The 24715-nt window shown below is 37.1% G+C and overlaps 2 protein-coding genes across 2 annotated transcripts in view; both read right to left on the bottom strand.

Annotated features, from left to right (window-relative positions):
• Positions 1-136: 136 nt before the first annotated feature.
• On the bottom strand, positions 137-12756 carry LOC110374548 (vitamin K-dependent gamma-carboxylase). The gene is made up of 8 exons (XM_064034507.1): positions 12595-12756; positions 12147-12302; positions 11633-11798; positions 7536-7721; positions 6951-7114; positions 6259-6755; positions 2892-3387; positions 137-2504 (listed from the first exon to the last, which is right to left on the bottom strand). The coding sequence occupies exons 1-8, from the start codon at positions 12737-12739 to the stop codon at positions 2128-2130; spliced, it is 2187 nt and encodes a 728-aa protein (XP_063890577.1). The 5' UTR covers positions 12740-12756; the 3' UTR covers positions 137-2127.
• Positions 12757-14917: 2161 nt separating this feature from the next.
• Positions 14918-24715, bottom strand: part of LOC110374537 (uncharacterized) — a 58086-nt gene continuing 48288 nt past the window's right edge. The window contains exons 30-43 of the mRNA XM_064034250.1: positions 24560-24686; positions 23854-24002; positions 23266-23407; positions 22663-22896; positions 22183-22297; positions 21555-21705; positions 20989-21125; positions 20544-20627; positions 20145-20335; positions 19453-19662; positions 18853-19067; positions 18328-18498; positions 18050-18136; positions 14918-17797 (exon numbers count right to left, since the gene is read on the bottom strand). Coding sequence (XP_063890320.1) covers positions 17667-17797; positions 18050-18136; positions 18328-18498; positions 18853-19067; positions 19453-19662; positions 20145-20335; positions 20544-20627; positions 20989-21125; positions 21555-21705; positions 22183-22297; positions 22663-22896; positions 23266-23407; positions 23854-24002; positions 24560-24686 — 2144 coding nt within the window. The 3' untranslated portion in view covers positions 14918-17666. The remainder of the gene's footprint in view (positions 17798-18049; positions 18137-18327; positions 18499-18852; positions 19068-19452; positions 19663-20144; positions 20336-20543; positions 20628-20988; positions 21126-21554; positions 21706-22182; positions 22298-22662; positions 22897-23265; positions 23408-23853; positions 24003-24559; positions 24687-24715) is intronic.

The raw sequence follows: 24715 nt of genomic DNA, 5'->3' as shown, positions 1-24715 counted from the left end.
ATTAGCCTAACGTAGCGTATTACTTTATTTTAGCTATTTTTAACTACTATCTACAGTGTGCAAGCGAATCGGTCAAAGTGGGACAAAAGAAAAGACAAAAAAAAACATCCAAACATGTTTATTTCGTACGTTTCAGAAACTACATAATACAAATATTCTGCACTATTGGCAACACTGGTTTATGATGCGTTCACAGTGTAGTAGCATTTGATTTTAATTTTTACTTACAGATTGTAAGGATTACATTTTTATTTGGGATTACATAATAAAATGACAGGGTGTTAATAAATGCTATTGCCTTGTCTATATAACAGAAAGTTTGATCGGAAATATGATGTTATATTTTTGTTAAGAAATTGTAAAGACTGGCAATACCGTTTATCCCGCGTGTTCACCCGTACCCGCAGCTTACCGGCTTACGAGCCCGCGTGCTTTCAAATTCTTGACAATGTGTGGATTATTTCAAGTAGTTTTAATTTACACTTTTAAATGTGAAAGCTACGATAACACATTGAGTCATGTAACTCACTTACTAATAAATTATGACTAGTAGCACAAAATACATAGGTACAGAAGTCAATCTCATGTATGTACTTTACTTTTCATGCCTAAACTCGGCGGTCGCGCTAGGGTTGTCAACTTTTTTATGCGCATAAAACTAACGTGGTAGTGGTACTCGTATCTAATTATTTGATGTATTGTTGAGAATAAAACAGGAAAAATGAAATATAAACCAATAATAATCAAAAAATTAATGTGGCATACAAGAGGTTAATAAACACTTTCAACGGAAATTCGTTTGAACGAGATACCGAACTTTTTCAGAAACCGCAATTTATAATTTTGTTATTCATACATATATACTTACCCTACTCTTTACTTGTGAAAAAAATATTTTTGTATGTAATGGGCTGGTACAGTCCCTGTTCTAAGCTTGCTTCTGCCTACAGAAACCTTGATGTGCGAGTTTTATTTCGTCTACCTTACAACATACTCTCGCCATGATCACAAAAATTATCAACTCCTACTAGTAATAATCTTTGAGGGTAGGTAGGCACGTTCGCCTGGGTCGACACTAGCAAAACTTATTTCGGCATTGGGCCAGAGGCCTCCCCGGGGGGCTTACCTACCCACCTAACTGTACCTACCTACTGCGTTTATTAATCGAACCATCGAAATATGAGAAAATAAGTAGGTACATAGGTACTAAAGGTAATACGGCAGGCTAAAAAAACGACAATTCACTGTTTATTTTTGTATAAAAACAACCGTCCACTGAACAATTATAATACGACTTTTTGTTGCTCCATTATTACTTTTTCTTTTGTTATTAAAATTAAAAATATTACAGTCAAATTACAGACGCGTGCACATTTATCTACCTTGTGTGTGACGCGCGTATCTCAAGAAAACGGCAGCCGCGCTCGCACTGTTTTGAGTTGTTTTGAGACAGCGCGTCTGTGAACACGCACACATAGACACCTATGTCTGCGTGACTCGAACGCGCTTTGTATGTAGATTGACTTCTGTACCTATGTATTTTGTGCTAGTAGGTTCAATGCTACCTCAAAAGACATCACAATAACATGTATGTACTTATTGGTGGTAGGTACCTTATACAAACAAGGTTGGTACATTTGCTTGGATAGTTACATTTATTCAACAGCGGAAGTTCTCCTATTTTCAGCAAACAATAGAATATTTTTTTTTGTGTTGACCGTTATTTGAAAGGTTAAATAATTCTGGTTCTGGCCCCTCCACATTTTTCAGGGAGCGGCCTGCCTCGTATTGTACATAACGAATTTCTGAATTTAGTCTAGTAAATTAAAATTATAATATGTGTTACATAATTTGTACCTGTAATTAAAATAGGTAGGGATTTTGTCCCTATTTTAAGCCAGCATAATAAATAGCTTTTTCTGATTTATGAGAAAACGCATTTTATTTTATGTCCATTTTTTACCATCGTGGTAAGTAAATCTAATGTGTGTATCCACGACTTTGATCCATGCTTAGCCTTATTACTTAGCTATTCTAAAGAAATTAATGAGAATATAATCAAAACACAATGGTACTTATGTACCTACATAAAGCATACAGCCATGAAATAATTTACCACTGAATAATTCAAGAAGAGCTACATTGTGAATATTTAAACAATTGAAAAACATTACTAACTACCAACTTGCCAAACACGAACATGTTGGTAAATCTTCTGAAAAGTTCTCGAAAGATCGGCAACTTAGTGTTATAGGCATTATTCTGATCTAAATTCACATCAGTTGCATTAAAGAAAGTGTACATATAAAAGGCGGGATCTTTCCCGACGTTCAGAACTCTGTGGAACATTCCAGAATGGACGTGAATGCGATGGCCATTGGTCAGCTTGAAGGACTGTCCTATTTGCTTTGTGGTCACCTCTGGCTCGAACACCACTTGACCTTCTAGGACGGTTAGCGTGACATTTTGAAGCTCCAGTGGAATGTACTTTTCTTGGTCGTAACCTGTAAATGTGCAGTAGGTATAGTAGGTAAATAAGTAGGTACTTAGCTACTTATTTTTAAACATTTATTTAGACAGTCATTTGTTAGGTACTTAGGTGCATACTGATTCAGGTACCTATACCTACATAGGATTACATGTTGACTGGCGACAAAAATAGACTGGACGAAGAGAGGTCAGTATATTTTTAAAACATTACGTAGACAGGTACCTACCTAAGTACCTAAAAATAAATATGCAGTTTATTTATAAACTGTTTTTGACCATATGGGACTGAACCACCGGTAATTTAGAATCTCTAATCACATCACCATCTATTTTTAACCCCAACTCTTAATGCGTTTTAAAACTAATAAGTAGGTATTTAGGCAACTTCAATTCTCACCAACCTGGAAAATCAGCAAAGAATATAACATCGCTATGTTCACTCCAAGAATGGACTTCGCTTCTTATTTCATCCATATCCTTTCTCCAATGAACTGCTTCATCTAACAAGGGCATTAGATAAGGAACTTCAGAAAATGGGGACCAATATGCTTTAAGCAAATCAGTTTTCGAATCAAACATTCTTTGGACGAATCTGCCGTTCATTGAGCACCAGATATCTACGTAGATAGAGATATTGCTGGACAAAGCCTTCGATGGACTATGCAATTTGGTTTTTTTCATTATTTCTAGATTGTTCTTGAGACAGTGAGCGTATTGAATGAGCATGTCGCCGTGTTTGGACCATCTGTCGTTGAGGGTGTAAAGTTCGGGGTCGATGTAGATTTCCTCTTGTCTTTCGTTGTCCACGATTTTGACGACGACGGAGCTGATGTCCCACGTGTGGACCATCATGTCCCAGGAGTAGCCGTAGAGCCCATTGGTCCAGTTATTGTAGCCCTAGAAGAGTACCTATTGAGTTTTATTTTGTCTTTCATATTTGAGAGTAGGTATACTGTGTGTATCTTAGAAAGAATGTTACTTGCGAGATGATAGATAGAAGAGTATAAAAGAAGAAAACATGCTGCGCCGACCCCAAATAAAATTGGGATAAGGGCAGGAGGATGATGATGATGATGATAATGTCTGTGTATCTAGAATGTTGCAGATGGCGTTTCCTAAATAGATCTGATACTGCGTTTTATTTTTTAAAAAAACTTAATTATGTATGACCATTGACTAAATTCCCCCGGGTAGTCCAAAACGAGGTTTCGTAATGCTAGTGCAGTCATTGAAGCGAAAAATACGGTCTAACCTCCGAATTTTTTTAATGTGAACCGATTTGCATGAAATTTTGGAATTAGGTTCATCTTACCCTTAACTTCAAAAGTGAATATGATTTGAACTCCGCCACCCCCCCTGGGGGTGGTTGACACCCCTTTTTTGGGGTGAATATTTTTTTTGCAAAATAACCTCGGATATCGATAGAAGACCTAATTTTAAGCTAAAGTTGTCTTTAAAGTTTTAAAAAAAATCCAATACTTTTCAAGTTATTGGCAATTGAAAATTCGCAATTTTTTCACGTTTTTCATCGGTTTTTTGCAAATATCTCCAAAAATATAGGTTTTATCGAAAATTATAAAGAACAAAATTGTAGCAGGTAAAACAACGAACAATTTGTTTTTTTTTATAAAAGGTCCTAAGTGCAATATTAAGCTAGATATTAAAGATCAAAGCCGTTTTTTATTTTGTCTGAAATTTAATCGTTGTGGTCAATGCCATGTAGCGGCGAGTAGATGCATTTTATACATTCTAATACAAATGGGTTTTGTAGTGCTTGAAATAAGCTTTAAGATGAGCACTATTAAAAGTCTTTTGCACGTAAAATAAGTGAGCTGTATTGCAAATAAGGGGAGCATCTTGTATTTTTTCTTTTAAATTAATCGTATTCCGCCTAGGATTAACTTTATTATGAAGAGTTTGATAGATAGTATCAGTTTGGCTGCTTCAGGACAGATATTTTTAAAAAAAGTCACGATTAACGAAAAGAACAAAATTTCAAATTAAAGAAAAACCCACTTGTTTTTCATAATATCTCAAAAATTACGACAGATACGTATAAAAGTGTACTGATAAAAAAATTAGGTATTTTTCTGACAAACAATTTGGTTTGTTTGTTTTTTCTGTCGAACAAAAATTGACGGAGATATGATTGTTTAAAGAGCGCGTGGCAGCGCAATCACAGCCTCTCTTAAGCCCTTTAACCCATCACCGTTTTAGAAAAAAGTTCTTTACTATATATTGCAATGATGGATGTTGTAGCTCTCTTAATTACTTTTACAGTGGTTTTTTATAAATTGTGATAGCATGAAAATTGAAGGAGTTACGGTCCAAAACTTGTCATATTTTTTCTACTTAGTAACTGAAAACTTCAGTGTCAATATTTGGAGCAATGTGAAAGTAGGCAGTATAATAAAGAGTCACAACTATTGTAATGTGTATATATGTCACCGGAAAATAATAAAACTGGTAAATTGATCAACTTACTAAAATAATAGATGGCATAAACTACGTCGATTAAATTTCAGACAAAATAAAAAACGGCTTTGATCTTTAATATCTAGCTTAATATTGCACTTAGGACCTTTTATAAAAAAACAAATTGTTCGTTGTTTTACCTGCTACAATTTTGTTCTTTATAATTTTCGATAAAACCTATATTTTGGAGATATTTGCAAAAACCGATGAAAACGTGAAAAATTGCGAATTTTCAATTGCCAATAACTTGAAAAGTATTGGATTTTTTTTTAAACTTTAAAGACAACTTTAGCTTAAAATTAGGTCTTCTATCGATATCCGAGGTTATCTTGCAAAAAAAATATTCACCCCAAAGAAGGGGTGTCAACCACCCCCAGGGGGGGTGGCGGAGTTCAAATCATATTCACCTTTGAAGTTAAGGGTAAGATGAACCTAATTCCAAAATTTCATGCAAATCGGTTCACAGTAAAAAAAATCGTAGCAATAATGCTTCAATGACTGCACTATGCACGCTAGTGGCGATTCTAGGTCAAATATTCTCAAAAGCTTTTTAGAAATTTCAGCGCTAAACGCCCACGCTTACCGCCCACGGATTTAATACTACTTGCAGCTGAAATGACCCTTTTCATGTTCCCTTTTTTAGTTTTATGTAAGTTCGACTTCAAAGCAACGAGGAGGGAATTCATAGAATTTAATATTTATATTTCATAGTATTTCATGTAGGGTACAAAATCAAAGCGTGTTAAAAAGTGTTCGATGTAATGAGTAGGAAAGTACAAAAGAGTGCGTATTACATAATGTGTAATTCACTATGCTGTAACCGGCCATATCCAGCTAAACTTAGTCGTATCCTCTAATTCGTATGTTAGAAATTGTTACCTTAAAATTATTGTATGCCATTATGGCGGGTCATAGCTGTGTACAATTTTAAAAACCATGTAACAACTCACTGTTTACCTATGTGCCACAATAGTGGCACAGTATTTGTATTTGTAATCTGAAGAACTTGGTAGCCTTAGTAAGCCTTCAATAAATATAAAAGTTGTCTCAAAAAGAACAGGTTTGTAATTTATGTTCGGATTAGACCATTACCTCAATGCAAGATTATGTTTTAATACTGGCACTAAAAAATCCATTACCTATTGACAATTAACTACGACCTGACAATGAGTTAAAGTTGGTAACAACTGTCCAATAATTGCTTATTTATAAATAAACTATTGCCAACTTAGCAATAAAATTAGGAATGTAAATAATTTTAGAAATCTATTCAATGATTGTTATTCTACTTACCTTTGTTATAAAGTGTGAATACGGCAGAAACGCTTGAATGAAAACGTATAAGAAAATTAGGTATATTGTTACTTTATTTTTATTGTTATTATTTTCAATACTACTACTTTCAGGTCTTTCATTTGTAGGTTTTTGTTCATCTATTTTAGTCATTTTGTCTTCATTTTGATCAAATACGTTGTCGATATTTGCTTTTTCATTACAATCATTAACTTTGTCATCAGGTTCAGTATTTGTTTCTGCACTTTTGATGATTTGTTTGCTTTTAGACGAATCTTCTTTTTCATCAACATTCATAGTTTTATCTTCTTCCTTGTCATTATCAGAATTGTTGATATTGCAGTCACAATCGGAGTTCTTTCTGTATTGTTGAATTTTGTTGCAAACACTACGTTTGACTTTAGTATAATAGTCGAAAGCGTATGATGCGATTGTTTTCGGCCAATCAAATGGATAGAATAAAGGCATTGTAGCCAGGCAGACCCATGGGAACATTCCTGAAAAATAATTAAGAAGATAGAATCGATCGACTTCAAACTTTAGGGACAAAAATGTCTGACAAAATAGAGACCCATTGAAGCTTAAGGCTATATCATCATCTACAATATATCATCTATGAATGAGGTAAAGCAGCACAATAAAACTCTTCATAAAACAATCCATATTCACCAATTTTACACTAAGCAACCAACCTATCCGAAACAGGCGACTGTTCATCAGATGGAACAGGGCACAGAACACCATGGCCACGTGCCTGGTGATAGACCACATCATCCACAGAGCCACCGTCAGGTCGAAGACGAACACGAACCAGTGCACCACCAGGTAATCTGTCTGCTGGACCGTTAGGAAGTATCTGCGAATCATTTGTTTTTTTTGTAGTTTTCGTACGATGTAGGCCTAAGTAAGGATTGGTTTAATGAATTGCAAATTCTGGTGGTGATGAATTGTATGTATTTGATTACTGATGAATTGCTAAACACGCACCAATTGTGTGATAACTATTTGGTGTTAATTGAGGTAGGTAGAGTATCTTTGAGTACCTAGCAACCATGTTGGTGCTGTCACCTACCATCTCTTGTTTACTAAGGTGACTAACTGATTTCACATCACACACATCGATTTATTTCAAAGTTTACTTTGAAATAAATTACGATGGAGACTACATTAATCAAAGTAATTAAGCGAAGAAAATGGGCAAACACAATATAATAGGAGCAATCTTCATGCAATAGCAAAAAGATGTAGAAAACAATAATAAAAAGTTTTAAACTTACTTAAAAGGGTCAAACACCCAATGTTCGCTAAGATTCTGGACGGAATACCCAGTAAGCCATTCAGCAGTTCCCTTCTTCATTCCAGCCATGAAGTACAGTATAAAGAATTGGTATTTCAGTACAAAATAATTCCAGTATGGAACTGTAGGTTTCCGCTTGCTTGGGTCAAGGTATGCGTCCAATGACCTGAGGGAGCAAAAGTATATTCATTTAAAAGTTAAATTCAAGTAAAAATAGGAAGTTCATTGACACTAGTCTAGCCTAAATTAGGTATTTTTAATTCTACTGTCACTAAGACGAAACTTCTTCTTAATCGGACACTCTTGGCAGAGTGGTCGTGATCATGGATTGTCTCTGGTGGCTGCCCTTGCGATTTCTCTCCACTTTTCCCTGCTGGTGGCGTTCCGTGCGCACTCCACAATTGAGCTTGATGTTACAGATTTTATGAGGTCTGTCCATCTGGTTGGCGATCGTCCACGAGGACGCTGTCCTTCTATTCTCCCTTGCACAACTAATCGTTCCATTGAGTCTTCATTGCGGATGATATGGCCAAACATTTTAAGTGTTCTTAGTTGCACAATCGAAGAAAGTCTTTGTTTGATGTGAAGCTCTTTTAATATGGATACATTAGTGCGGTGTTCAGTCCAGCTTATTCTCAGTGGCCGCCTCCAGCACCACATCTCCAACGCATCTATTCTGCTGCGATCTTTTTGACGAATAGTCCACGTTTCAGCTCCATATAGAAAGATAGGAAAGACTAAGCACCGCATCAGTCGGACCTTGGTATTTTTGGTTATGCGCCTGTCTCTCCAGATCTTCTTGAGCTTTTCCACAGCTGAACGCGTCACAGCACATCGCCTTCGTATCTCTTCCTCACAACTTCCGGTGTTGTTGATGGTAGAGCCTAAGTATATGTAGCTCTGGACAACTGCACAGTTACCAATGTTGTGGATCTCTGGTCTATTATTGGTCTTGCGATCCACAATCATCATTTTGGTTTTCTCGCGGTTTATAGCCAAGCCATACTCAAGACTGGTACACTCTAGAAGTTGGAGAAGGTTTTCTATATCAGGTAGTGAGGAAGCGAGAAGGGTAGTGTCGTCAGCGTACCTGAGATTTGAAATCATGCGACCCCCCAAAGATATCCCTTTATCCCACTGATCTAGCACCTTGCGCATGATATATTCTGTGTATATATTGAACAACAACGGGGAGAGAATGCATCCCTGCCGAACACCCGCCTGCGTCTTGAAATTGGCTGAGTCAACCCCATCTACCTGGACTGCTGCTGTGCCGTCTTCGTACAATCGTCTGATGAGATACACTAGATGTTGCGGTACACCCATTTCTAGGAGTATATTCCAGAGTTTACTCCACTTGACTGTATCAAATGCTTTGCGAAAGTCGACAAAGCAAAGAAACAGGGTTTATTAAATTCTCTACTCTTTTCAATTATCTGTCTCAAGATGAGAATTTGCTCGCGTGTACCTCTTCCTTTCACGAAACCAGCTTGTTCTTGAGCAATTTCTCTGTTCAGGAATGCCTGCAGCCTTGTGTTCAGGATATGTAGCAGTATCTTACTTCCGTGTGATATTAGGGAGATCAAGCGGTAGTTGTTACACTTTTTCGTCGATCCTTTCTTGTGGAGTGGTATGAAGACTGACTTTGACCAATCTCTTGGCCATTCTCCAGTGTCCCAAATTTTTGTGCAGATGATATGCATGATATCTACACCGATATCGCCCATGTCCTTGATTATTTCAATGGGTATTTCATCGACGCCGACTGCCTTACCGCGCTTCAGATGTTTAATGGCGGCAGCTACCTCTTCTCTTAATATGCAGGGTTCCCGTTGTGATGGATAACTGATTGTAGCGTCTGTTGCATTGGGACTGTCGGTGAAAAGGGACTTACAGTAGTCCTCCCATACTTTCACAATCAGTTTGATGTCGGTAACAGATTCACCAGCACTATTCTCCACCGCCCAAGTTTTGGCTTTAAATTGACGCGTGATGACTTTTATTTTCATGTGCAAGTCCTTGGTTTCAAACTTTTGCGAGTGTCTTTCCAGCTCAGTGCATATGTTTTTAAGTTCTGAGTTTCTGTCTCTGCGACATGCAGTTTGAATCTCGGAACCCAAGTCATTTAGTTCTTTTATGCTGGCACCGTTGGCTTTTGCATCACGTCGTCGGTTGACCAATCTCCACGTATCTTCGGACATCCAATGTTGTCGCTTATCACAAACTGGTTTCGGTTGGGACTTTGCACAGAATTTTTAATGTAGTCTTTGGCAGACTGCCACAGAGAATCTGGTGTTTTGTTCTCCTTATCGGTCATCCACATGTGCTGTCCATCTTGGAGTGTTTTAGCAAAAGCCTCCTTGTCCAGTATTTGCAAACGCTGTTTTGTTCTTCTAGCTACTGTGTTTTGCAACTTCATCTTCAGGGTAGACACTAACAGCTGATGGTCTGAGAGACAGTCTGCTCCCGGTAATGTGTGCGCATTAGATATTGAGCTTCGCCATCTTGATCGGATCATGATGTAATCGATCTGATTACGGTAGTTGCCGTCTGGACTAGTCCACGTATACAGTCGTCTAAAGTGATGTTTGAAGACTGTGTTCATAATAGTCAGGTTATTATCAGCCGCGAACTGTATCAGGCGTTCGCCTCTTTCGTTCCGCACTCCTAACCCGTACTCTCCAACTATATTACGTAGGTTAATATCCGCCTTAGTACTGCCCACCTTCGCATTGAAGTCACCAAGCACTATCAGTAGTTCCCTATTTGGTACTTTAGCGATGCAAGTTTCCAGCTGCGCATAAAATCCTCAACAGTACCGTCACTGGCGGCGGAAGTAGGTGCATAAACCTGGACAATGTTAATCGGAGTCGGTGATGCGCTCAGCTTTATCGACATTATCCTTTCACTTATGGGATCATAGCCTAAAACAGAACCGTTCCACACTTTCGGTATCGCTATAGCTACTCCAGCGAAGCTGCTATTCTCATTACCGGAGAAATAAATGGTGTGTTTCTCGGTGTCAAAGTGCCCGCTGTTCTTCCAGTGAGTTTCGCTTAATCCGGTAATAGTGGAGTTGCACCGCTCTAGTTCCGCTTCAAGAATTCGCAGTTTGCCTGCAGCTTGGAGGCCTCGGACATTCCAGGTACCGACGCGGAACTTGTTGCGCAGTTTTATTTTTGGCCTTCCAGTATCATTGTTTCCAGGGGGTGCCTGGTTGCCTGCACCAGCCTGGCCGGTAGCCGATTTCACACCATGCTTCCCGGACAATTCATGGCGCCGGTCGCTACGCGGATCACTAGGCAACACAATCTCGTTTCCTGACATTTCCATGATTCTCTTGGGATTTTTAATACAGTGGTTTCCCGTTGCCTTCTGTATCGGTTCTTTTAGGGGTTATTTGACCCCAAGGCCCCCGTAGCCTCACCCGGTATCCAGGTGTGTGGTTATCCCGCCACTGCTCGGTCGCCATTGCCTCGTCTGTTGTCTAGCAGGGAGCACCACGGCTGCCTGTCGGCCACCGCCGCCTACGGCGCGTGCAGGTGAGGTTGACTTTTGGGTCGGTGTTTGATCTTAGTAACCGTTCTCCCCTTACCCCCTTACCCCCTGAAGACGAAACTGTTTAGCATTAGATTTGGTCACAAGTCTAGGAGTCGATAACTCCGTAGGTACCTATATTTTGTGAGGTCAGTCTAAAAATTACGTACGTACATTACGTTCGTTACTGGCTCATAGTAAACTTTTGCTAGCCTTCATGAGGAACTACGATTCTAAGAAAGAGGACTACGTAAAATGATGATTTCATTTGATCTCTCTTTCCTGCTATGTATCCTTCATGATTTCCTTATTATTCTTCTCCTCTTCGCTCTACTTACAACGTCACTTTCAGTTACTCCTTCATACCCTTCAAAACTACATACCTTAATCTAGTTTTGGGACGGGCCATAGATCTTCGAAATTCCTTTGGTAAATCACTTATATTCGTTACCGATACCGCTCACGGGAAGAATAAGTCATAATTTAAATACCAGTTCTCAAATACAAGAACAAGACCTTAACTTAAGGTTTTACTCTTACCAATAACACTCAGCCTCCGTACAGCTGAGTAGCAAAGCAACCAGTCCGAACAGGTAGCTGTGGTTGTTCCAGAAGGACTTCTCTATGAGGAGCAGGTACCAGTAGCAGATCGTGAACATCGGCGCGGTAATGCGGAACTTGTAGCCAAGCATTATGCATAGCGCTCCTAGAAAACGAGAGTTTATTGTGACTGTTTTGATTGCTGAAGAAATAACTTCCTAACAGTCTTAATTTATCCTCGTATTTGCCGAATTTATTATTTTGTTCGGTAGCGGTTCTTAAGGTCTATAACTACCTTTCTTGGGGTTTTATTAAAGAGTCCTTTTTCCAAATATTCAACTGACTCAATTGTATTTAGGTTATTTAAACTTTGATGAGTTTTTATCTCTACCTAGATACTTAAAGCATATTCAAGGGCTTGGGAAAAAATCTAGGGGACTATTTTAGTCCATGAGGTTTTAATCAAGACCTCTTACCATCTTTCTTGTATCATCATCAACTGCTACCTACTTACCGATCCACAAGGCCGCATATACCAGTGCCATATAAGGCATGCCGACAGCCGTCAGCCCCGGGAACAGCGGGAAGTGACAGGTGTTGGGGTCTCCCCAGCGCTTGTCCATTGTAGCACCCCCTCGCTCGTCAGGGATATCGAACAGCATTGCTAGACCTGTGATAGGTGGTATAAGGTAAGGATTATGGTGGTAGCGATTGAACTTCTGTTAGGTTCAGGTATTTTACTTACCTATGGTATACAATTTGGATCCCTTACCTGCGTAATTTGGGTTGTTTGACACGTTTGTTTTTTTTGGTACGATTTGAAGAGTCATAGAAAGATATACGTATCGAAAGACAATAAAATGACAAATCAGTAATCACATAGGAAGCCGGTGCGGTTGATTACTCAAACCGGACAATTAGGCATATATTATTTGCAGAAAATACAAGACTCGGTAACTTACCAAATAGAATCCTCGTGACAGCCAAACTGGAGGAATCCTTGGGAGTATACATGTAATCCACCAGTTTATCCATACTCGCTTCCTTAATTTTAAATCCAAACTGTTCATAGAACTTCTCATCTACTTTTTGATACAGGGCTTGCATCTTTTCTTTTGCTTTCATATTTCTGTAATTTTTATAAGATATTTATTTAGGTATCCAGCTACCTAGGTGTATTGGTTCTCCCAATGATAATGTCTCAACGAAACAAAAGTGGAGGACACAACATCGACGATAGTGAAGTTCTCTAAGTAGTAAGTACCCATAGTGCTTTTAGAGGATAGAGATCCCATGAAAACCTAAATAGGTATGGTTATGACTCTTAAGGCTATGTGCCTTGGCACAACATGATGTAGCTACAAGATAATCCTGTGATTCCTAACTATGAATGAATTATATAAAAACATACAAGGAAACTAGCGGTGACTTATGAATTGCGTCATCATAAGTATATTGACGATAATATTGATCCCATATTTTTGTGATAAAAACGCGCTTTACGCACCTACACTATATCAATATTTAATTTTGCACCTAATAATGCTAACTCTTGAATTGATTTAGACATCAATGGAAGAGTTTTAGTTTTCCTTATTTAATATTCTCGTGGAAATTTACAGAAAGCTATGGAAATCTACCTATCACAGTATGCAATTAAACATGTAGATAAATTACTTATAATTACTTAATTACGGCACCATTCCTTCGGAAGTCACCGACAAGACAATTTTTTGCTTTAATATTTCAATAGGTATCATATTTACATCATCATAAGAGGATTTATTTGAAGTGCGAGTGAAACCATGGGCGGAAGCTAGTGTTTAATAAGCACATAAGTTTACAACTTACCAATTTGTCAATAATAATTACCACAGAGAAAAGCTTTCTCACCGAAATCACAAAACCGACTGAAAGCAGTTTCATAGGATTCTAAGGTGCCTACAATATTCAGAATATTCTGCACACATATTCCAGTTATTAAATATGAATTATGTCACATTAATTATGGGCAGAAATTAGTCAAACGGTGTGTGAACGTGTGTTCAATGTTGCCTTCGATTATGTTAATTGTTAGGAAATTTTAATATAGGTAAACACTTTCTCAGTATAGAGAGAATAGTTAATACTCTCTCTCTAGGTAAATACTCTGCTGGGAAATTGCTTTGCTTTTTCTTGACGACGATCCTTGCCTTCTTTTGAAAGATCATCATCATGTATTGAATTAATTCATCTGATTTAAAACTTCCTCTCAATTCTCCAGTCGAAGTTGCTGAACGTAGCTTGACTCCTTTCAAATCAGTGATAACCAGTACAATGGTAAAAGTAACTTTTCCTACAGTACCTACTTTTATCAAGGCGTCGTTACTGATCTAAAAGGTATAAAGTATTAGTTTTGGTTTACAGAAAAAAAACAGCATTTATCCTAAGTTGTTGCTCTCATTTCAAATAGCTGTGAGTTAACATTGATATTGCAGTCCAAAATACAATCCCCATACTATGTTATTGTTTTCTGCTCAGAGTATGTCAGGAAGGAAAGTTTTTCTAAATCGTCTCCTGGGTTTTTGTAGATATTGTTTCCTAATCTCGCGAACCTAAGTTTAATAATCTGCACCAGTGAACCTAAATTAAAAATTTGTAGGGCATTTGAGGTGAAACTAAGAAAGACAGTTAAAAACAACACATATTTGCTGAAATATTTATTTCTCCATTACAATATTCGTTACATGTTTCGGTTCCTAATAGACATTTATTATTGTCAATCATAATTCATATCATATCTTCCACAATTTCAACAAACTAATATCTAAAGGACTAATTTCGTCAACATTTGTCTAAATATTATACACATTAAATATTTTTTACTATCAAAAGGGCGTACAAGTGAAATTTCGAGTGTTTTTGGGCGAAGTTCAGTAATTGACGCGAGACCGTAAGCGTTGTTTAGAAACTAATTGATTCAGGCATTATAATTAATCATCTACTTATAAGTCATCATTCGAGAAAATTCTAAGTACTCACAAATATATTAAGTGTTAGATTGACGTCAATGTTACGTCTCAAAATGTTTTAATCCATTAACAAGCGGAACAGGATTTAAGCAACACAGTTTGACATACCTAGTACAAATTATTTAATTTCAGATTTGAAATAGTTTATTCAAAAAAATACCTACTGCATCCAATTAAAATATGCATAATCAAGTTAATGATGACATTTATAACTTGGGCTACGACAAAAATACGTAAGTAGGTGAGTAAAAAAAGTAAAATAAGAAAGGCAAAATTAAAATAAAATATTTATTCAAAATAAAATCAAATTAACAAAGGAACATTAAATTAAATACTAAATATATTTTTAAATAATTTTGTGAAACTTAAAAAAAAACGACTTGATGAGAATTTTAGATGTTACACTATTTTACAGTAAATTGGTTAAACAATGAAACAATTACAGCTTATTGCTAACTACACGTTTTTACAATGTGTGTTATAATTAATTATACAAGAATAGTCTCTTCAGATGGACAGAATTGTGATATTTAGGTACCGATACTTTCAATATTTTGTAATTATAAGCATAAACAGAAAGCTGAAAAGATTCTACGTAACTTTATAAACTTGGAAAATAATTTTCTAGTAAGCTAGGAAAATAACTACACTCTGAAGAGACAATAAACTTATTCGATTACGTAGGAACTTCTACACATACCAAGAACATCTCGTTTATAATTTCGTTTATTTTAAATTAATCTCATCACTGTAAGTTACATCACAGTTCAAACTAAATTATATTATTACAATAACACATTTATTTTTAGTCCCAATTGCACCATTGCTCACAAAAAATTGATTAACCACTAAATATGTTTAGTGACGTACATTTTTTAACATACTTAGTGTTACCTAATTTAGCGATCAATGGTGTAACTAGCCCTAAATATACAATAACACATTAAAACATTTACGTAAATACCATACATATTAACTGCTCAAAAGTTAGGTGTATTATTTGTTAGAAGCTTTATTATTTATTAACTTTTCGATAAATGCTGTTGATTTTTAACTAGTGCTGATCTTTTGAAAAAGTAGATTTTTTGTAGATAGAGCAGAAAGATTAATAGTTCCTTTTGCTTAGACCGTTTAGTAACACTTATAAGCTTCGTACAACAATAATAATATACATTTCACATAGAATACTGACTACACGCCGTACACTCTAAAACAATAACATTAAAAACATATATAATTTAACCAACAATGTATCCAGTTTATATGACACGAGAGATCACTATCCGTTCACAATCATTGATATTATAACGTAATTTTATAAACACATCACTTTTTTACAATGAAACGATGAATGTAATACAATAGTGTACCCAATTTAGGGTAAATATAATTACTATTAAAATAAATTTACATTACAATCAAATATTTAGCGGTAAATTAGTTTACTGAGCAAAGGCTGTAATGGACATTAACTCAACACAAAAGTAAAATAATGATTATATAACTTTTCAAACACAAGAAAAAAAACTACTTGTGATTCTTCTTTTTTTGCGAAGAAGAGCAGGCAATATTTAATTTACCGTTGACGTCATAGATTTTTTTATTCATCGTCTCATTGTAAATAATAGATTTGATGCGAATCTATGCGTAACCAAAACAATATTTGGCATGAGATATGTATAATTAATGAAAATTCTCTCTAAAACGTAATAACGACCAAAAAGTCTAAAAAACGGAATGTGATTACACATAAAACGATTATATCAAACAGTATAATAATATGGTATCTTAAAATAAAATTAAGATCTTAAAATAGTATTCGACAATCTACAAAATGTACGTCAGAATTACGTAAGTCTTCCCGAGTACCATTGTTTTGTGTTCTCGGCTTTTTTTGCTTAGAAATAGGCTACCTAGTGTTTATTTTTAAATAAGTGTTTAATTTCAATTTATTTTTGAGAAAATGTTTTACTTCATCCTTGTCAAAATCTATAACGTTGTTCGTAAATAAGGTGCGCTCAAAATATTAAAATGCTCGTAGTTTCCATTATTTGGAATACATTTTATTATTTTTTGCGACTAATCGGCTCTAGAGCTACAAAAAAATCTATCCGGTAGCCTATTCATAATGATTTTAGATAAACAAAATTTAAATTACAATGCAGCTTCAAATATTATTGTCGCTCCGTTCAAATTGATTAACTAAATAAATAATTTAAATATAAAAACGTCATATTCAACGACTATACATTGATGGAACTTGATGATGATAACATTGATTAAAATTCAACTTTACGCAGTTGTTAATAAGATCTAGTTTTGGTTAACGTTGGTATATCGAAGCGGGTCTATGCCCTAATGTTCTAACAACGCAAATTTATGTTTGATATAAGATATTATTTTGACGACTGCATGGACAAAACCTTGAAATGATGTTTTTTTGAATGAAATTAAATACTGTTCTTAACATTTTATAATCTCAATTTAAACATACAGTCGTCATTGGGACGCGAATATAAAGTGATATTATATTACATCTCCGTCACAAAGTTGTGCTGATATAAAACCGCTATACACAATGAGCCTTCTATCGCCCATTGTGTAAAGGACAGGACCTAATATGTATAGTAGCGTCAATACATGATCGCCACGTCAAATCCTGAATGCTGAGTACGAGGTTACAAGATATCGATATGTAAATTAGAACAATACCAAATTAGCACTAGCCTTTGAAGAAAATAAAATAATAATTTTCAATTACTTATTCCATGCCTTATGATGTGTCCTTAACGCGAAAATAACACAGTCGATTTTTTTGAATCTTTGTATCGCTTTTACGTTGATACACCCACGTAGGACACACCCTTACACTTTGAACGATCTGAACTTATCTCTTTAGCAATGATTTTTCGAAAACTCAGACATGAAACCCGTGTCAGAATACCATATTTCTACATAACTTAGTGATGTGCCAACCTACATATCGATACGACTTATGACTCATACTCGGCGAGTTAAATTGTTCAATGGTCGTAGATAACTCCGCCGGGTCCCGGGAGTGTAGACTTGCCGGAGAGGTATGTGTCGACTGCTCGAGCCGCCTGTCTGCCTTCTGATATCGCCCACACTACGAGAGATTGGCCGCGGCGACAATCTGTGGAAGATTAGTGAATTAAATATGTAGTAGTTATCTATACTTCAATAGTCACATAGAAACATTCAATAGAAACATTTTGTTTCTTGTACCTTAAAGCCTCCGAAACAACTGAACCGATTTAGATTTTTTTTCATTATTGGGAACATCATCACACACACAAACATGTTACTAATTGAACAATATTGTATTTAGTAAGAGGATTTTCTACTTTTATTATCCGGTGATATAAAGTGCTAGATTAGTACGTACCTCCAGCAGCGAAGACATTGCTGACGGGTGTCTTGTAAATGTTAGATTTCTCGGTCTCCACGTTGCTACGCGCATCCAAGGGGAGATCTGCAAAAACAATAATACATTAATATGAATGTAGATATGCAGTACCTACAAAAACGCATAGTTTTAAAAAGATATATAGAAATTGGTTAAAATGGAGTCTGCTCGAAGCGCCGAGTCACACAAAGACATTGAGCAGCGGCATATATATGGCCCACCCATTGTCGTGATATTTTAACTTATATTCAACCAACCCAGCTGATTGGCGACATATCTCTCGGGGCCCAGGAAGCCCATAGCCAGCAGCACGAGGTCGGCCTTGTACACCTTGTTGGTGCCGGGCAGCTCCTTCATCTCCCATCTCCCGCCGGCTCCGCGAGTCCATTCCACTTCTACTGCTGATACGCCGCATACGTTGCCTTCGCCTGGGGACGATAAAGAAATAGTTAGATGTGGCTATGGTTGGTCAAAATTTTATATGAGTAGAATCTGTACTAAAATTATAATGTTCTATTAATAATTTGTTTGCTTGAACGTGGTAATCTCAAGATCTACTGGACCAACAACAATTTTGAAGTGTGAAATACCCCATTTAACAGGGTATGCATAGGATTTTTATCCGGATGCGTCAAGTAGTTGCTATGCAGGTTAAACCGCTTTTGTTACGAATTGAGTTTTCGAAATGTCATTAAATAACTGTGAATTACTGGGTAAAGGATATCAGTGTAAAAACATTGCAACAAATACGTGAATACGACTATTCAAACATGCAAGCTTACCGTCATCCAAGAACTCTTTGGTGAGTGTGGAGAACTTCCTGGGGTCACTACCGAACTTGACTTTCACTTCCTCGTGACCATAGTCCACCCTGAACACTCTAGGCCACTGCGGCCAGGGGTTGTCCTGTCCGCGTGTCTTCTTGGGTTCGGGGAGGATCTCGAACGTCGTGATGCTCTTGGCGCCCTGACGCAGCGATGTCGCTATGCAGTCACAACTGAAACGGATAATTTTGTTTTTATACTGCACTTTGTATATTGCAAAAGTACCAAGGCGATAAGTCTTCACTTCCAAGTATGACAATGCAAGATCAGACAAGTACAGTCAACTCTAAAAGTCGATAAATACAGAAATTGCTGCACAATGTAAACCCCAGAATTCATTTCGCATTCTAAAAGTTTATAAGTAGATAAAATTCAGTTGGCGAAGGAAGCGTAGCAAAATTAATTCTGGTCATAACGAGAACATTGGACTTTACGTTGTGCAGCAGTTATTGGTTTTTGGGGTTCACGGTACCAATGTATTTTTTCTAAGTTATATTTACATTCTAAGCATATACTGTAGTGAGACAATAAAAGGCTGATGACGATTTTCCTACATACCCGGTATCACCACCCCCAATAACCAGCACATCCTTATCCTTAGCGTTAAGCTCAGGGTTGTTCTGCTGATGATGCTGGGTGGATCCCATCTGCTTCTTCTGCCAGGTCTCCAGGAACTCCATGGCGTAGTGGATGCCGTTCAGCTGCCGACCCTTCAGGGGCAAGTCCCGAGGCCAGGTGGCGCCCATGCACAGGACTAGGGCGTTGTATCTGGTGAATTAGAGAGATATTTGTTAGAAGGTGTAAATAATAGGTTACAATCTTGCTAGCAGAATAAAATTCTCATTTTTGGTGAAATGACACCAGGTCAGGCCAGGTCTTGGCACCAAAATGAGATTTCCACTATGTTTGGAGCTACATTTTGACTATTAATAAAGCCATTTGGCTGCTGTCGACTTTTACAGTATCTTATCAATAATCTCAGATAAAAGTTATAACAGAAATAAAAAATGAATAGTGGTACATTTCTATAACTGTAAACTTGTACATTACTCAGTGTTTAGACGTGAATGTGACGTGAGATAAAGAGGTGAAAAACGTACAATTTAAAGTTGCTCACCACATCATTTTGTTACGTCAGAGTTTGACAAACGCAAATAGCATGCACGTTAACGTGTTATTACAGCCAATTCTAAAGGATATTTTTCCTTTTCAATACGTATATCTATATTTCTTGCAAAAGCTATACTCACTCATTAGCCAGATCACTGGCGGAGATATCGCGTCCGACATCGACGTTGCACTTGAAGGCGATGCCCTCGACAGTCATGAGCTTGATGCGGCGGGCGACCACTTCCTTGCTGAGCTTCATGGTGGGGATGCCGTACTGCAGCAGGCCGCCGGGACGGTCGTTGCGCTCGAATACTGTTACTGTGTAGCCAGCCTGAGGGAAAAAAATATGTAAGTTAATTATTGTATTATGTAAACCACGTTTTATGTACATAGGTGATATTTAATTAACTAGGATCTTTGTTATGTTTCTAAAACATAACAAAGCGAATCTGTTCAGTAGTTTTCGAACCTTAGGGCACAAAGAAACCAAAAAATTAATGAATATGGTAAAAGTTGACTTCAACATGACAAAAATCTACCTTATTCAATTGATGAGCGCAGGCTAGACCAGCGGGGCCGGATCCGACAACTGCCACCGTTTTTCCATTTCTGTATGTAGGAATCTGAAAAGAAATAATTAAAGTAAGATTCAATAACTTTACTATGACATATTTGAGGATGTCCCATTTTTACAAGCTTTTATTTACTTTTACCGATGATTCTGTGGATTTGATTAAATCTTGTAACTCTAGTTTTAAGGTTGATTAAATCTCAAACGATGTCTATGTTTTATGACTGTCATTTATATTAACTGTCGCATATAACATTTATCTCCCCACTCAGAGACACTAAGTCACTCCTTAGTGACGGAATGTCATACAAATCCTTCACTAAGGAATGGCTTAAGTAACCATTAAATGTCTCTGAGTGGGGAGGTTATAACGTATTTATTCCTAAAAATACATCCATATATGTATTACTTACATCAGGCGTTATCCATCCGCTTTCAAAGGCGTGGTCAATGATAGCACACTCAATGTTCTTGATAGTGACGGGTGGTTCTGAGATGCCTAATACACAGGCACCTTCGCACGGCGCTGGACATACACGACCCGTGAATTCTGTGGATGAAGTTTTGTGGTTTTAAAAGTTTTGTTGCTTGCAATGGAAAATATAGATAGTAAATGTGTCTCCAGGGGATGTTAGTGGTTTATATAAAAAAGATAAGAAAGAGCACCATTTATGTTCAACTTCTTGGGATGGTGGAGATAACATAGTATGGGTTAAGAACTTGTGCGAGAAGAAGAATATATCACACTTTTTTTTGGTTTTTGAAGTGTGGATTTATTAGAAAACTATTAGTAATTCGTATATAAGAAAGTAATCCACTAACATTAAAAACTAAAAAGTTGTATGTATGAGTATTAGTTCCTTTTTCACTCATAAAAAGAATAAAATATAAGTTACTTTTGATCCATATGTGGGAAGTAGTTTTCTGATGAAACCACGGGAGACAGTTTGTAACTATTATTCTTGAAGATTTTAGTTACCTGGGAAATTATTAGTCTGCAACAGTTGCTGCAGCGCCTCCTTCCAGTCCCCGCGGTACACCAGATCGTTCCACTTGGGCACGATGTTGCCGAGCGGACAGCCGTGCCCGCTCTGACAGAACGGCACGCCGCACTCCATGCAGCGAGCCGCCTGGAGGGAATGATAGTTTAGTGGTGGTGAAAAGGTTAAAGGTTCAGAGAAAAGGCCTGAATTTTATTGAAAAATCCACAGACTTAATGATTTAATGGTTTGAATTTTTTTCCTCAAATATATGTAGGTATTTACTAAAATAAATTAAAGTTCGAATTAAACTGCCGCCGAATTGCAGAGTCTATGCATTACGTCTATGAAATACAATAAACTGTGTTACGTTGGATAATATTCAGCGGCTGATAATCCATTTGGTTTTAATACCGCATTAATGCCACACTGCGGAAGATCGTCAATGTATGTAGTTTTAGATCTCACACATTGCAGATGCACTTACAGCTACTTATCCTCAAAAATATATTTTTAAGGAAACTAACTAAGCTTCAAAGAGATCTTTATAATGTGACTGGTCTAAAAATTCTGAGATGTGAGGTGGAATGAAATCCTATTTTTATTAATTATATTTATGAATCGTACCTGTACTCGTACGCCGCGTCGCACGTGTCCGCTGTTGTAGATCTCCTCCCAGTCGCGGAGACGCTTCTCTGCAGGACGGTACATCGTCGTCTCGCGGGGGTACTTTATGAAGCCTCTGAAATGGTGTATGGTTTGTTTTAGTGATAAATTGATAAGGAAACATAGTTGGGAACCAACATTACATCATACTTCCGATCTAGGCATCACTTTTCTAACTATGAATGTTTAATAATTATCTTGCAATTTTAATTTATTTGTTACAGTAAATTCATTTTTTGGCAGCAGTTTTTAAATCAGTGGATAGTCATATGTAGTCATTATATTTAAATGAATGAAAAAGTGTTATAAAATTCAAGAAGTGACATGTATGTAAGACATTATTATATAGGTACTAATTCATATAAAGTTGCATCATTTAGTTAAAAATAACTTTATCGCTCAACTTTTGCACCCAATTTTAGTACTCTTAAATTCACTTACCTAGTCTTATCCAAAATTTTCTCCAAATTCTTAGTCTCGAGTTCAACATCTTTGACAGTTTCTTCAATATCCAGCACGCCATTCTCCGCCTTCCCGTTAGTTTCCACCTTGCGCTGTGTAGGTTGCTTCACCGCCATGGACTTGAGAGCGCGTTGGTATTCGTAGGGGAATACCTTTATGAACTTCTTGGCAGGCTCCGGCCAAGTTTTTAGGAATTCTTCTGCGATTAGTGAGCTGGAAAGAAAAATATATATTAGTTGTAATAGTGCGTCGTTAGTTAAATTGTTCAAAGTCGATTAAGCGTTGCAGCATTAGATTCCTAAACATTACTTTTAAAACCGGGATCAATAGTACATTGTGTTTTTTTTACTTCATTTTTATTTCAACCAAGGTATTGATGAAGAAGAAAAATTATAAGACGAACAAATAATTTTGTAATTAAATCTACTTTTAGATTTACTACTTATTCCATAACATTTATGGAAATGATAGGCTATCCGTTTGTAGAATTGTAGAAGTTCTTTAGGATCAAATAAAAGCTCCGAAAATGAATTTGCTAGGGTTCAAAATTAACTAAGACAAGAGTATTAAGTGTAAACTCACCCAGTATACTCGTGGAACTCTTGCAGCAACTGCTGCACATAGTCCAGGTCATCCTGCAGCTCTAGAGGCAGCAGTTCCACCATCTCGTGGTTGCACTTGCCGGAGAACGAGCCGTCGATGTCGTACACGTATGCGATGCCGCCTGAAAGGTGTAGGTATGAAACATTTTACTACTGAAATGGGAAATGTAATAAATACATTTTCTCTATGTTTGATATACAAGATGCCACTAGTTTTTATTTAGTTATTGAATATGATGCCACTAGTTTTTGTATAGTTATTGAATATGACTTTGAAGACAGAGGCCGTCAGACGGATTTAAGAAAATTCGCACCAGGGTTTGTTAGGTAATTAACCTGCAACCCACGTTACGGCACAAATATCTACTCATATCTACTTATATATGTAAATATTATGTTGTTTATGGTGTGTGTGTATGTCGTGTATGTGCTGTTATAAGCATATTTTCTTTTTAGTTGTGGAAATTATTTTTACTGGCTTGAAGGAATCATGTGAAGTGGAGTCTATCTAGACATCTTATTGTGCAAGTTTTACATAAGCAGCAGAATATAAAATATGCCAACTCACCGCTCATCCCTGCAGCGAAGTTCCGTCCCGTAAGTCCCAGGATAAGCGCAGTACCGGCCGTCATGTACTCGCAGCCGTGGTCGCCCACGCCCTCCACTACGGCCACGCAGCCGCTGTTGCGGACGCAGAACCGCTCCGATGCTATGCCTCTGTGGAACAACAATTTATTAGTGCCTGTTGGAAAGACGAAAAAAAACAAGGTACGTGGTACTTGTATTTGGTGAGAAGTATAATTTGCAATGTCACGTAAGTTTCTTACATAATATATGTGACCACAATTACATGCAATTAAAGTTCGGAAATGTTCGAAAAGTTCGGACATGTAATTAAAGGATATATTCGGAAAGACAGTGTTGACAACTCATTCATTAACACACTCATGTCCCATGGGCACTAGACAACTTATATACTTTTCTGTTTGGTAAGTAATACAAACTCGTACAGTTACCGGCACGGATATTGAGCTCTCGGCGGAAGAGTGGGGATCGCTTTGCACACCCTTACGTATAAGGCAATAAGGCAGTAAATCGCTTCTGCGCAGGTGAAGGTCAGGGGTCCGTGCCGATAACTGTAGATGTTATATTGGTGGAAATACTTTGTAAGAGTTCAATCCCTGTACTCTCAACCATCCATTCTCTTTCACTATTTCTACTTCTTTTTTGTGTAATTTCATGAAAATGAATTCGTAAATAAAATGCATAAGTACCTGAAATAAGCGCGTCCAGAAGTAGCTCCATACAGACACACATTGCCCACAATAACGTTGAGATGTGACTCGAACGGCGACGCCTTTGGCGGGTAGATGATCACTTTGCCGCCTGACAAGCCCTTACCTGGCAAATAAATAATGAAGTTTGGCTGA

The sequence above is a fragment of the Helicoverpa armigera genome, chromosome 4, assembly GCF_030705265.1.
Source record: "Helicoverpa armigera isolate CAAS_96S chromosome 4, ASM3070526v1, whole genome shotgun sequence".
Lineage (NCBI taxonomy): Eukaryota > Metazoa > Arthropoda > Insecta > Lepidoptera > Noctuidae > Helicoverpa > Helicoverpa armigera.
Note: the sequence above shows the minus strand (reverse complement) of the source record. Positions and strands in the feature narration are given on the sequence as shown.